The sequence below is a fragment of the Lissotriton vulgaris genome, chromosome 3_1, assembly GCF_964263255.1.
Source record: "Lissotriton vulgaris chromosome 3_1, aLisVul1.2, whole genome shotgun sequence".
Classification (NCBI taxonomy): Eukaryota; Metazoa; Chordata; class Amphibia; order Caudata; family Salamandridae; genus Lissotriton; species Lissotriton vulgaris.
The window spans coordinates 2,132,933,726-2,132,945,875 of NC_141689.1; the positions used below are offsets into that span (position 1 = coordinate 2,132,933,726).

General features: G+C 48.9%; 1 protein-coding gene across 1 annotated transcript in view; it reads left to right on the forward strand.

Annotated features, from left to right (window-relative positions):
* The window catches only part of BEND4 (BEN domain containing 4), a 305,504-nt gene that overhangs the window by 51,604 nt on the left and 241,750 nt on the right, over nt 1-12,150 (forward strand). The window contains exon 2 of the mRNA XM_086962698.1: nt 3,476-4,042. Within this exon, the coding sequence (XP_086818824.1) occupies nt 3,476-4,042 (567 nt within the window). The remainder of the gene's footprint in view (nt 1-3,475; nt 4,043-12,150) is intronic.

The following is a 12,150-nucleotide window of genomic DNA, read 5'->3' on the forward strand; positions in this document are numbered from 1 at the left end:
CGTGCGGATGGTGTCTTCGGTGCTGATCGGGGTCCAGGCGTGGAGGGTGGTGGTGGGGGGTGGTTGTTCGGTCATGGTGTGCGTTGGTTGGTTGTTGAAGCTGTTGTGTATGTCCGCGATCTTGTTGTGGAAGTATGAAGCCAGGGAGTTGCAGAGGTCTTGCGATGGGGTGATGTCGTTGTTTCCTGCGCTGGGGTTGGAAAGCTCTTTGACGATGTTGAAGAGTTCCTTGCAGTTGTGTGCGTTGTTGTCCAACCGGTCCTTGAATGCTGTTTTCTTGGCGGCGCGGATCAGCTGGTGGTGTTTCCGGGTGGCAAGTTTGAAGGAGGTCCTGTTGTCCGGTGTCGGTTCCCTTCTCCAGACTTTCTCGAGGGCTCGGCAGTTCTTCTTGGAGCTCTTGAGTTCGTCGGTGAACCATGGGGCTTTCTTGCTGCCGGGTCTGCTGGGCGGGGTCCTCAGTGGGGCGAGTTCGTCCGCGCAGTTGCTGATCCACTTCGTGAGGTTGTCGGCGGCCTGGCTGGGGTTCGCTGAGCTGGCAGGAGGGTGCTGGCTCAGGGAGGTGGCGAGCTGGTCTGCTGTGATCTTGTTCCAGCTTCTGCGGGCGGCCTGTTGCTGGTGGTGGTGAGTCGTTGTTTTCTTGAAGGTGAAGTGGACGCAGCTGTGGTCCGTCCATTGAAGCTCTGTGGCGTGGCTGAAGTCGATGTCCTTGCTGGATGAGAAGACCGCGTCGAGTGTGTGTCCGGCGAGGTGGGTGGGGGTGGACACCAGTTGCTTGAGTCCCAGGTTGGCGAGGTTGTCGAGCAGGGTGCTGGTGTTGCGGTCGTTGTTGTTCTCCAGATGGAAGTTGAGGTCTCCCAGGAGGATGTAGTCAGCGGAGGGGAGGGCATGTGGGCTGACGAAGTCGGCGATGTCCTCGCTGAATTGTGTGCGTGGTCCAGGGGGTCGGTAGATCAGGGTGCCTCTGAGGGTGGTGTTCGGGTTGGTGTGGATCTGGAAATGCAGGTGTTCGGCGGTGGTCAGGGAGTTGTCGGTGCTGGTCGTGAGACGGATGGTGCTCCTGTGGATGATGGCGATGCCTCCTCCCATCTGGTTGGCGTTTCGGTCCCTCCGGACGATCTTGTAGCCCTCTGGGATGGCGATGGCGATGTCGGGAGCTGAAGAGGCGTTCATCCAGGTCTCCGTGAGGAAGGCAACGTCTGGAGCTGTGGTGTCGAGGAGGTTCCAGAGTTCGATGGCATGTCTGTGGACGGAGCGGGTGTTGAGTAGGATGCACTTGAGGTGGGTGCTGCTGGTGTTCGGCTTGGTGGGTGCTGGTGCGAGGCAGGTCCGGATGCAGGTGAACTTGCAGGCGTGGCAGCTGAAGGGTCCGTGGGTACGTCGTGGAGAGGCTTGATGGCATTCTGGGAGTCGACCGGTGTTGAGAGCGGTGAGGGTGGCGGCGGAGTACGTCAGGCGGGTCGGTTGGGGTCTTCGTGGGCCAGGGGTCCTGGCACTGGGCGCGGTCCAGGCGCGGACGGGCGTAGACGGGCTTACCTTTGGCGCGCCTTCGGCGCACAATCGGCGTGTCCGCTGCGCGTGACCGCTGCGCGTTCGCACGGTCGCCATTTAAGGCGAAGTGCGCGGGTGGGCGGAGCAGCTGGGAGGCGGGAGCGGGGAGGGTACAGAATAGAAAAAGGGGCGGGGAAAAGCGGCGGTGACGGGAAGGGCGGGCGGAGGGCGGCGAGGTAGGCGGACAACAAGGAAGGAACCACAACACGGGGGAAATAAAAATTATACAGAACGGGCACAAATTCTCAACAAAACAAGGAAAACAAGGAAAAAACCAAAGTTATATCAAACAGGCACAAATGTTGGACAAAACAAGGGCAAAAACAACCGCAGCGGCGCCCACCATAAATACTCCTGGTAACATCATAAGGCAGCCACAACTGTTGCACACACAGAGTTAGGGGGGAAGCCTCAACACCTACAAAACAGAGGACTCTTACCCCGCCGTCCAAACATACCAAACTTCTACTGACCTATGGTCGGCTGCGCAAGGCCTCCTGCACAGAACCTTTTAAGACCTTACAATGTGGGTTTTTTCCAAGATGGGGGCAATTGGGAATCTGTTTCACTCATATCTGATGACAGCGTGATTATTTCATGCGGGTTTCCAAGTATAATGGGTGGGTTTTCTCTTCAAATGTCACCAGGCTGGAGCTGATGGGAGCTAGTCTTTCTTAGCTCTAGCCCATGATCGCACCACCAGTCCTGGCAGGTTAGCTAGCATGCATTTGTGAAGTGGAAGACATTTTCCCGAACAAATGATTTTTTAGCTGAACTGGAAAACTCAACTTAGGCTGCAACTTGTTACTGTTATAGGCATTACAAAGACTGCAGAGTGCGCCTTACCTAACTAATGGGAAGGTGAGTTGATGTTCACAAGAGAGGGGCCTAAGCAAGAGTCAATATATTTTTCGTAGTTGTAATAGAGACGAGAATGTGTTTTTCTCTTTAAAGTAAACATTAATGACCTTGGCCACCCCACACTTTAAGTAACTTAGAAGGCACAAATATTCAAATATGGCAAAGTTATACTTTCTACTTGCTTAAATGGTGATCAGCCACACTGATCGAGCCATCCTCTCAAAAACGTAACCTGATTTATTATTTTTCATGCTCAACATTTACTCTAGTAATATGAAAACAATGAAACCGGATGTGAGATTTAACGCACTTAAAATGGAAGCACCACGACTTAAGTAATGCTTTTTCAGTTTAAGAAATTTTTATTTTGTTAAAAGAAAGTACAAAGCAAAGAACACATAATAATACAGTAGAACCAAGTGATACAATGTGATGCAAAGAAAAAGCTATAAAATAATGGTTCATTTGTAAAAGGAAGAAAATGAAAAGATAGGGAGAGAGAAGAGAGAAAATGAGAGAAGAAAAGAGAAGGGAAAGAGAGAAAAGGAAAGGAGAAAGGAGAAAGAAAGAAGGAGGGAAGAGAAATAGTGGATAAACAGGCCCAGCAATCAGAGAGAAGGGGGTGATGAAAGATAGTTGGAGAAGGGGAGCCAAATAAGATCAGATTTAATTTTAGAGGAGACAGAAGAGGAGGAAGCAATAGAAATCCTATGTTCATCACATACAAAGTTCCACCAAGTATGAACAGGTAATTTGGAATTATCCTTCCAACAAGATAAAATTACTTTAAACGCAATAGCAATAAAAAGATCCAGTAATCTAACACTAGAAGGAGCAATATCAATATCAACTGAAGCAGATCCTAAAAACACATTTAAGAATGATAAGGGAACAGAACAATGAAATATACGCATGCAGATAACCCAAACAGAGTTCCAAAAAGCTAAAACAGAGGGACAGTCATATAATTGATGTCATGACTTAAGTTATGCTTTAACCTTCTTTATGTGCATTGTCATCTTTTGTGTGGATTATTTATTATTTACTCTTTTCCTCTCCTTTTTAGAGAGTCATATGATCCTGGACGCCTTTGCCAAGCAATGCAGCAGAGTTCTTGGACTTTTAAATTGCAGTGGCAAACTACTTGAATCCAACCAGTCTCAGTCAACAATATACAGCGTAAAGCAGGAGGGCTCAGGCTACAATGGAAGGCAAGAGCAGTGCCAGCGCAGGAATGGGCTGCAGAGCCAGACTTCAAATGGTGTAAGCATAGAGATGCAGTACATAGAGAAAAAACAACAAACCTCAGCCTTTCTTCGGGTCTTTACAGAGTCCCTTCAAAACTACTTACTGGCAGAAAACATTCCCTCTCAGAATAACTCTTCGTTAAATGAGTTCAGGCATTTGACAGATGTGGATCCTCTCTTGACATCCCCAGCGCACACAATGGGTGGATGGACATCGCCGGCAACCTCGGAATCCCATGGCCATCCCTCATCTTCCACTCTTCCAGAAGAGGATGATGAGGATGAGGAGGAAGGATATTGTCCACGATGTCAAGAGCTGGAGCAGGAGGTCATGTCACTTCAGCAGGAAAATGAGGAGCTTCGGAGAAAACTAGAGAGCATTCCAGGTAAAGTGTATTTAGAAACTATGGGCCTTATTTACTGCTCTCATATCCCGTCTGCTGTGTTGTAAGTGGCATAGGCTATACTGCACTTGTATTAAGGAGCAAGATATCCGCCACATTTGTGACTGAGTATCTAGTCTGTCAAACTCTAAATAAGGCTCTATGTTTTCACTTAAATTCACACTGTTTACTGCATAGTTTGATGAATAATGACAAGACTATTCTGTCCAATGTTGGTGTTTATAGAAAGTGAATCTAGAAAGTTAGCAGTATCACAGGGAAGAGAGAATACAGAATAGTTCTAGTTAGTGCGCAAAATAAAAATGCTGTAGGGATAGGAAAGTTTAGTGGGGGATATTGCTTTGCTGAAATGCAGGACCTGCAGGTTCCAGATAATCAACAGTGGTTGACTTGATTCTTCCCATAAGAGCATCTGATGATGTTTTTCGAGGTACAGGAGCAACAGGAAAAGCCTGATGTGCCGATATCTCTCCCTCACTCTCTTGGTCTGTATGTATAAGTATTATATATCTGTCTGAACCCCTGTCTGAGGGCCATGGGGCATGCAGGGGTTACTGGTACCAACTGTGGGGGTTGAGGCCTTTTACTCCTTATGTCCTGAGACCTGACTACTACGGATTCTGAGCAACTGGGCCAAGTACCCCTTCTGCACTTGACTCAGTGGTAGGTGTGGTCGAGCAGTCCAATGATCCCTCAGGGGAAAGGGCGGGTACAGGTTAGTGAACATGACTCGTAGTCAAAAAGCACACAGGAATCAAAATAAATCAATGGCAAGTCAGATACTTATTTTTATATTAAAAAGAAGTATTTTATTTCTAACTCTGCTCCATCGTAGTAGGAATACGACATTTATAAGCAATAACCCAATCCCCTCCTTGAGGTTGGGGCTCTAGTGTTTCTTTGGCATGTCCCTGTCCCACCCTCTCTTCGTGACATTTACAGAGTTATTCCCAATTCACTGATGGTCACATCCAGAGAATCCTCACTAGTAGGCCTGCCTCAAGAGTCCACTCTGACTCTTAGGAAGTAGTCAGAAGTGTCTGTGGTGCCGCAGCACCTAGAGCAGTGAGTTCCACAGGGCTCTAGGCGATCAAGTCTTACCCACTCCAGCAGCGAGGCAGTGTCCAGCGTCTCAAAGGGTGCACCCAACCGCAGACACTTGTGTTGCTCCAGTCCTGTTTGGTCATGTTGACTGCCCGTGGGAGGTGCGGCAGGACCCAGCATGCATGGACTATCTGAGAACTAGCATGGCCATTTCCAGCATTGATCTGAGGTGCTCCAGCACTTACTCTTCCAAGGTAAGTTCAGCGCTCCTCACCATACCCTTCCTAGCATACGGGGTCACCACTAGGCCCAGCAATGGCCTTGGCACCTGTTGGCAGTGTTCACTTCCATCGCGGCCCCACCTTGCATACGGGGTCGCCCCAGCGTTGCATTAAGGGCTTCAGGTTTCCTGCACTTTGCTTTCGGTTATCTTCACAGAAGCCCTCTCCTGACAAAAGGGTTTCACTAAGCTGATTCTGCACATGGGCAACGACCCTCTCAATGCAGCAGCCATCGCCTCACACCAGGTGTCCTCTCAAAAGGGCTCCCTTCTGGGCGTCACTGCCTCCAACGCTCTACTCTCCCTCATAGGGCACCCTGGTATTGGTCAGCAGGCCGGCACTGTTGCTGCAGGGCAGGTGGTCTTGGATTCCCTGGGTGATGTCCCCTCACCCAACAGGGAGACCCACACTTCTTTGCCCTCAGTCCTTGTCACAGGCAGAGGACATGCAGAGATATCCCTTCTCTCACAGTCCATTTGGCCGCTTGGCAGATGACACTTTCTGGGGTCTCAACCTCCCCTTCTTCTAGTCTGATTCCAGACACCAAATGTGATCTGTCACAGTAGTCTGTCACAGTAGGAGAGACTCCGCAGCAGATAAAACAGGGCACACGAGTGACTAGAGTTCACACCTGGATGTCAGCCACATTGATACGTACATCAAAAGGTTAATCCCAGTCCCACTCTTTATGATTCCCTTATCACCCTCATAGCCTTTCCTGAGATGCGTTCAGGCCCCTTACTTGTGATCTGTCACTGAATCAAAGAGAAACCTTTCAAGTGTACAGAGGTAGCCTCTCTCTCCCTTCTATAATGTGTCCCAACCGCCTCATGGTAATGCAGCAATACAATACGCAAATCTGTCCTGTAATCCTCATTTCCTCACCATGCAGGTCTGGCTTTCCCGAAACGGAACCTAGCATCCTACATATAATGTACCATTGCAGGTACACTTGCATTCAATATATGTGCACAGTACACACACTGTCCAGTACTGTTACCTCCATCTATTATGCCACACCAGACACACACACACACATTTACTCTGGCCGTACTGCTCAATACTGTAGCCTTTCTGTATTGTGCTGTGGTGTGCTACTTGCAAACACACACACTGCCAGCACACACATTCACCATGCATGTGCTGCACAACACTTCACTCTTCATGTAGTGTACTTTGTGCAAGCACACTGACATTCAGCACATGCTTTCACCACACATGCACTGCACAGCACTAGGTCTTAATGTAATGAATCCCTCACAAGTATACATCCATCCAGCTCACACTCATCATGCGTACACTACACCGCACTACTCCATCCCTGTACTGTACCCTTCCAAGGCACAGATACATTCAGCACAGTCACTACTCTTGTGCTGCATAGCACTTCACATCCAACCAATGTAGGGTAATGGGTGACTTAAACTCACAGCAGTGGAACTTTAAAAGGGTGGGTGAGCAGGTAGACTTCACTCCAGTGACACAGGTTAAAAAGAACCTGATCACCTCTACTGATCACTACACAGCATGCTGCCACCATCGCACTCCTGCTGCTTAACTCCTGGGGAAGGCAGATGAGGGTAGAACTTTGGACATCCCTCCCGATCCAACAAGACCATAATCCAGGAGACAGGCATATGTCATGGCGCACATGCATGAGCCATTTTTCTTGATGACACAAAAATCAGCATTAGGGATCCAGTCAACAGTACAGTTGGGAACGCAGGGCATGGGTCAATGTGCATTACCTTGCAGAGGACTTTGCAGTCTCAACATTATATATGTGATCTTTCTAAAGCACAAATCTAGCCAAAAGGCAACGTCAGCTCTGTGTTTTTCCCTCTACAGTGTCACTGGACTTACAACTCTCTCACACCCATAGAAAATGAAAGTTTTTATTTATTTTGCCATTGCACATACCCAATCAAGTAACATCTATCCCACAAGGAGTGTAATGGCACACAAGTCATTCCGTTCCTATCCTTTGGCTTGCCCACCATCCTACAAGAGTCTTCAAAAGAGATTAGAGGAGACACCTCACTGGTCAATTGACGGCATGCTTCATCATGGGTACTTCCTCTCATTAGGGTAGGTGAGTACTTAGCATGGAGGGAGAAGACCATCACCAGCAAGTGGTCCCCGGCCGTGGTGCAACACAACCTGGAGAAGGCCCAGAAAATCTACGCAGCACACTATAACAAACGTCGTGGCACCAAGGACACAGAGCTGGAAGAAGGGGAGTGGGTGAGGATCAAGCTCCCTACTTTACAGAGGAAGGGCGAAAGCAAATTTAGCCATCCTAAGTGACAACGGACCGCAGTTTGTGTCAGATAAGTGGAAGAAATACATGAAGAGGAACGGAATCGAAGTAAGACACACGGCAGTATACCATCCAGCATGCAATGGTCAAGTCGAGAGGTTCAATAGAGTGCTAATGGGCTCCATTCAGGCAGCAATAGCGCAAGGAAAGGACTGGGAAACAGAAATGATGAACATGATATGGGCCTACAGGATAACGCCCTCAGTGGTGGGGTACAGCCCGTTTCAAGTGTTAAGAGGCAGGTATCCCTTCACAAGGGACAACGTAGCATGGAGGGAGAAGACCATCACCAGCAAGTGGTCCCCGGCCGTGGTGCAACACAACCTGGAGAAGGCCCAGAAAATCTACGCAGCACACTATAACAAACGTCGTGGCACCAAGGACACAGAGCTGGAAGAAGGGGAGTGGGTGAGGATCAAGCTCCCTACTTTACAGAGGAAGGGCGAAAGCAAATTCAGCCAGCCGCTACAAGTCAAGGAGGTGCGGGGCAGGGCGGCCCTCCTCAGTGATGGCAGAGTCTGGTCGCAGGATCGAATGGCCAGGGTAAACAAAATCCTAGTCTGGCCCAAGACTGAGGAAATCGAGAGGAGTTTGGACCACCAGGAGGCTCTCCCGCTCCCTGAGTACGGCGCAGACGTCCAAGAGGAAAGCATAAGGGAGGACCATGGAATAGCAGTGGGGAGAGCCAGGCCGATGGACGGAGAAGCAATACAAGTGAGTGCGGAGCCGAGTACAGGCGGGAGAGGAACTGAGATGTCCCAAGGAGAGACAGCGGTGAGAGAGAACATGCCGGTAAGACACACCCGCAGCGGAAGGGCAGTTGTAGTGCCCTCTCGTTATAATGACTTTGTGATGAATGGACACTAGATTGGTGCCAGCTCCCGGGCACTCCACATAGACTTTGGACACTATGAAGGACACCACCCTGGGGAGGAAATGTTATGTTTAGTATTGTGTAAAGGGGGGAGATATGTGGTGTGCGCTCTAGCCTATCGGCGCATACGGGATTACGCGATGCGCCGTAGGCTAGAGCGTCATAGGCGCGCATGCGCAGGAAGTGGAAAGTGAAACGGCGCGAAGGAGAAATCGGCAGTTGGCGACCGGAGCAGTCGGCATGTTAGACGCTCGGCGCCCTTAGTTTATACCTTGTGTCTTGTAAGAGAATAAATGCATTCATATACATTATAAACCGTGTCAGTGCATTCTAGTGGGAGAAAGGAACATTACAAGTACCAACCTGATGGGCTCAACCAAATTAGATTTGGGAGCTTGAGATAAATGATCCTTTCTAAAAAATGCAGTCCAGTTAAAAATGAGTATGGCTAAACCCTAGATGTTTCTTCATTCTATGGATATCCATGTTATTGTTACAAAATCAAACGCTGGATGTATCTTGAAACTTTATGGTTTATGCATCCAAAAATTATGCCTATATGTTTTAGCCGAAATCAACATGCCATTGTGGGTCATTGTGCTTTTTTCAGGGCTTGGACTCCCTGCATATCAATCCCTATTATTAAAGGAGTCCACATAAATCAGGAGGCATGAGGCTCTCCTACATGTTTCTTAATATGGTGGCAGAGGAGAGGTACCTTTGTTGACAAAGAGGAATTGTAGCCTTGGCGTAATTGTGACTACAGTGAAATGCCTACTACCCCTTGGCCGAATAGGCTAACTTAGGAACTAATTTAGGGTCTGGAGTAACTGAAGAGACGTGTAGGTGAGCCTTATGCCTCCTGGTTGAGGTAGAGAAGGAGTATTGTACCCTGACTGCCTGGAACTTGTGGGGGAGGGCCCAGAAGGACAAATTCTAGTTATGTGAGTTAACATGAGTGGTGAATTTCAGTGTTGTTTTAATTCAAAATGTTAATGTTTTTACATGAAATTTTCAACTATATATATATATATATATATATATATATATATATATATATGCGTACTGTTAGACCTGGCATCCTTGGCGTGGTTTCCCCCTATCATTTTGCCTCTAGCTCCTGTATTTTTGATGCTGTGCTGGATTTCGCTTTTGCTGGTTTAGATGCTTTGGGCACTTTGCCACTTCTCATCAGTGTCAAAGTGCATGCAAGTGTTCCCTGTATAAATTGTTATTGTGATTGGTTATCCATGATTGGCATATTTGTATTACCGAGAAGTCCCTAATAAAGTGCACTGAGAGTGCCAGGGCTGGTGATTCAAATGCTACCAGTGGGCCTGCAGCACTGATTGTGCCACCCACATGAGTAGCCCTAAAATGGTGTCTCAGGCCTGCCACCTCAGTGCCTGTGTGCAGTCTGTGAACTGCCATATCCTCCTGATCAGTGTCCCCACTGACCAGGCCTAACCCTTCCCTTTCTGTGCACATTGGTCACCCCTATGGAAGGCCCAAGTTAACCCCTTGGGCAGGGTGCAGTATATGTGAAAGGTAGAGTATGTACTAGTGCAGGTGACATGCTCTGGTAGTAAATTACAGCCATTTTCGTTTTTCACTGTTGTAAGGCTATCTTGCTCCCCATAGGCTATTATGGGGAATGCTGGCTACAGTGGCTACCAGCATATCTTTCCATAGGAGCAAGATAGGACATACAAGTGTGGTATCCCTGAACTCAGAATTTAATAACACATCTTTGAGGAAAGGTTGTTTTTAAATCCTGTGTTTGAGAACAGCACTTTTAGAAACTGGCTGTTCTCTTGTCTGACCTTTCTGTGTGCCTTGGCCTGTTTGTGAATTGACTCTCTGGTTTGTGAGTGACAGGGGCTGGGTGGCTACCAGAGGCTGAGTGGGCCTTCCCTGGGCTGAATAGCTCCATCTGCATCTAGAGTGGTGGGAGGGGATAGCACCTGGGCCTAAATAAGGCTGTGCCTGCCTTCCACAATACTGGCTCCACCTCCTGCTGGGGGCGGCTGACGACCCTGCCCCTCACTCTGAAAGGAAAGGAGAAGCCAGGAAAACAAAGTGCTTAAGGAACACCCAGAACTGGTTCAGACAGGGCTCAGAGCCCTCCCGCACAAAGGGAACAAAGACTTTTAGGGGTATAAGTACAGGACCCCTGACTACAGACAATTAGATCATCCTGGAATCATGAAGGAACCTCTGCCAAGGAGAAAGCTGGAAGACTGAAGAAGGAAGACTTTCCTGCTTTTGCTTTGCTTGACTAATCTGCAGTCGCTTTGCTGCCAAGGAGATGGGAATGACTTTGTTGTTGCTTTGTCCCCTTGCTTGAAGAGATCTCCAAGGGCATGTGAGCTGGCCTCCTGTTAAGAAGTCCAAGGAACAAAAGGACTTCACTCCCAGCTTTCCCTGAACTCTGCTGAGAGAGTTCTGCCCTTCCTGAGTGCTGAATCCGACTGAGGGGCATCTGGAAGTTGTGGCCTGCTGTTTGGAAAACTGGAGAACAAGATACTAAGATTATCTGTAAATGTTCACGCATCGCTCGCTTGCGGAGCGCATCCCTGTCAGTGCGAGGAAATTCCCGCTGCTGCGAAGATCGAGATCGTCGCAGCGCCTCTTGGCGCTGCAAGAACCAGCGCATCCTTCGCTTGCGGAACGCATTGTTCCGGTGCGGGAAAAGTACCATCACTTTGAATATTGTCACAGAGCCTGTCCTCGCTGGGTGAGATCGCCGCACCGCTTGCTTGCGGACTGCATCACGTTGCTGCGAGTATCATCGCAGGGCCATCGCATCGAGGGGCCGCGAGAGGAGAAGATCGGCGCTGCGCTGCGCATCACCGCCTTCACCCGAGATCGGCGCCGTCCCGAAGATCGTCGCATTGTGCCTTTGCGGCACGCTCCCTATGGAACCTAGGCACCGGAATACATACAAGGTATCGCCTCCCTCCCCATACAGACCGGATTCGTTGCGACACGTCCGCTGTGTCCAGCGGGGCTGTCGCATCGCCTCCCCAGGGTCTCAGGACTGACGCATCGCTTGTTTTCCACCGCACCAGCTTCTGTTTTGAAACGTTGTCGCATCTAAAGGTACTGTTGGCTAAACGTGACGCAACTGTAAACTATTTTCACGCAACAGTGAATTATTTTAACACAACCTTAAGAACTCCTTTGAAACCATATTCTTAAACTGTGTATGCCGGTCAGCATCTATCCACTTCCAGTGTGGTGTGCCACAGGGCTCTTCACCTAGCCCTGCATTGTTTAATGTATATATGGCCCCCCTGGAGGACGTGGTGGCCCCATTTGGTATCAAAATCGTCAGCTATGCTGACGATACTCAGCTGGTGGTCGCTCTATCCCAACTGGTGGATAATCCTGATTCGCTGCACTCCTGTATGTCCAAAGTTCACACCTGGATGTGTGAATCAGCTCTAAAGTTGAACGGTTTTAAGACCGAAATAATGTTGCTAGGGCATAAGATTCCCTCACTCCCTTCGACTATCTGGCCTAGCTGTCTGGGAGAGCCCCCGAGTCCTAAAGAGGAGATTAAGAGCTT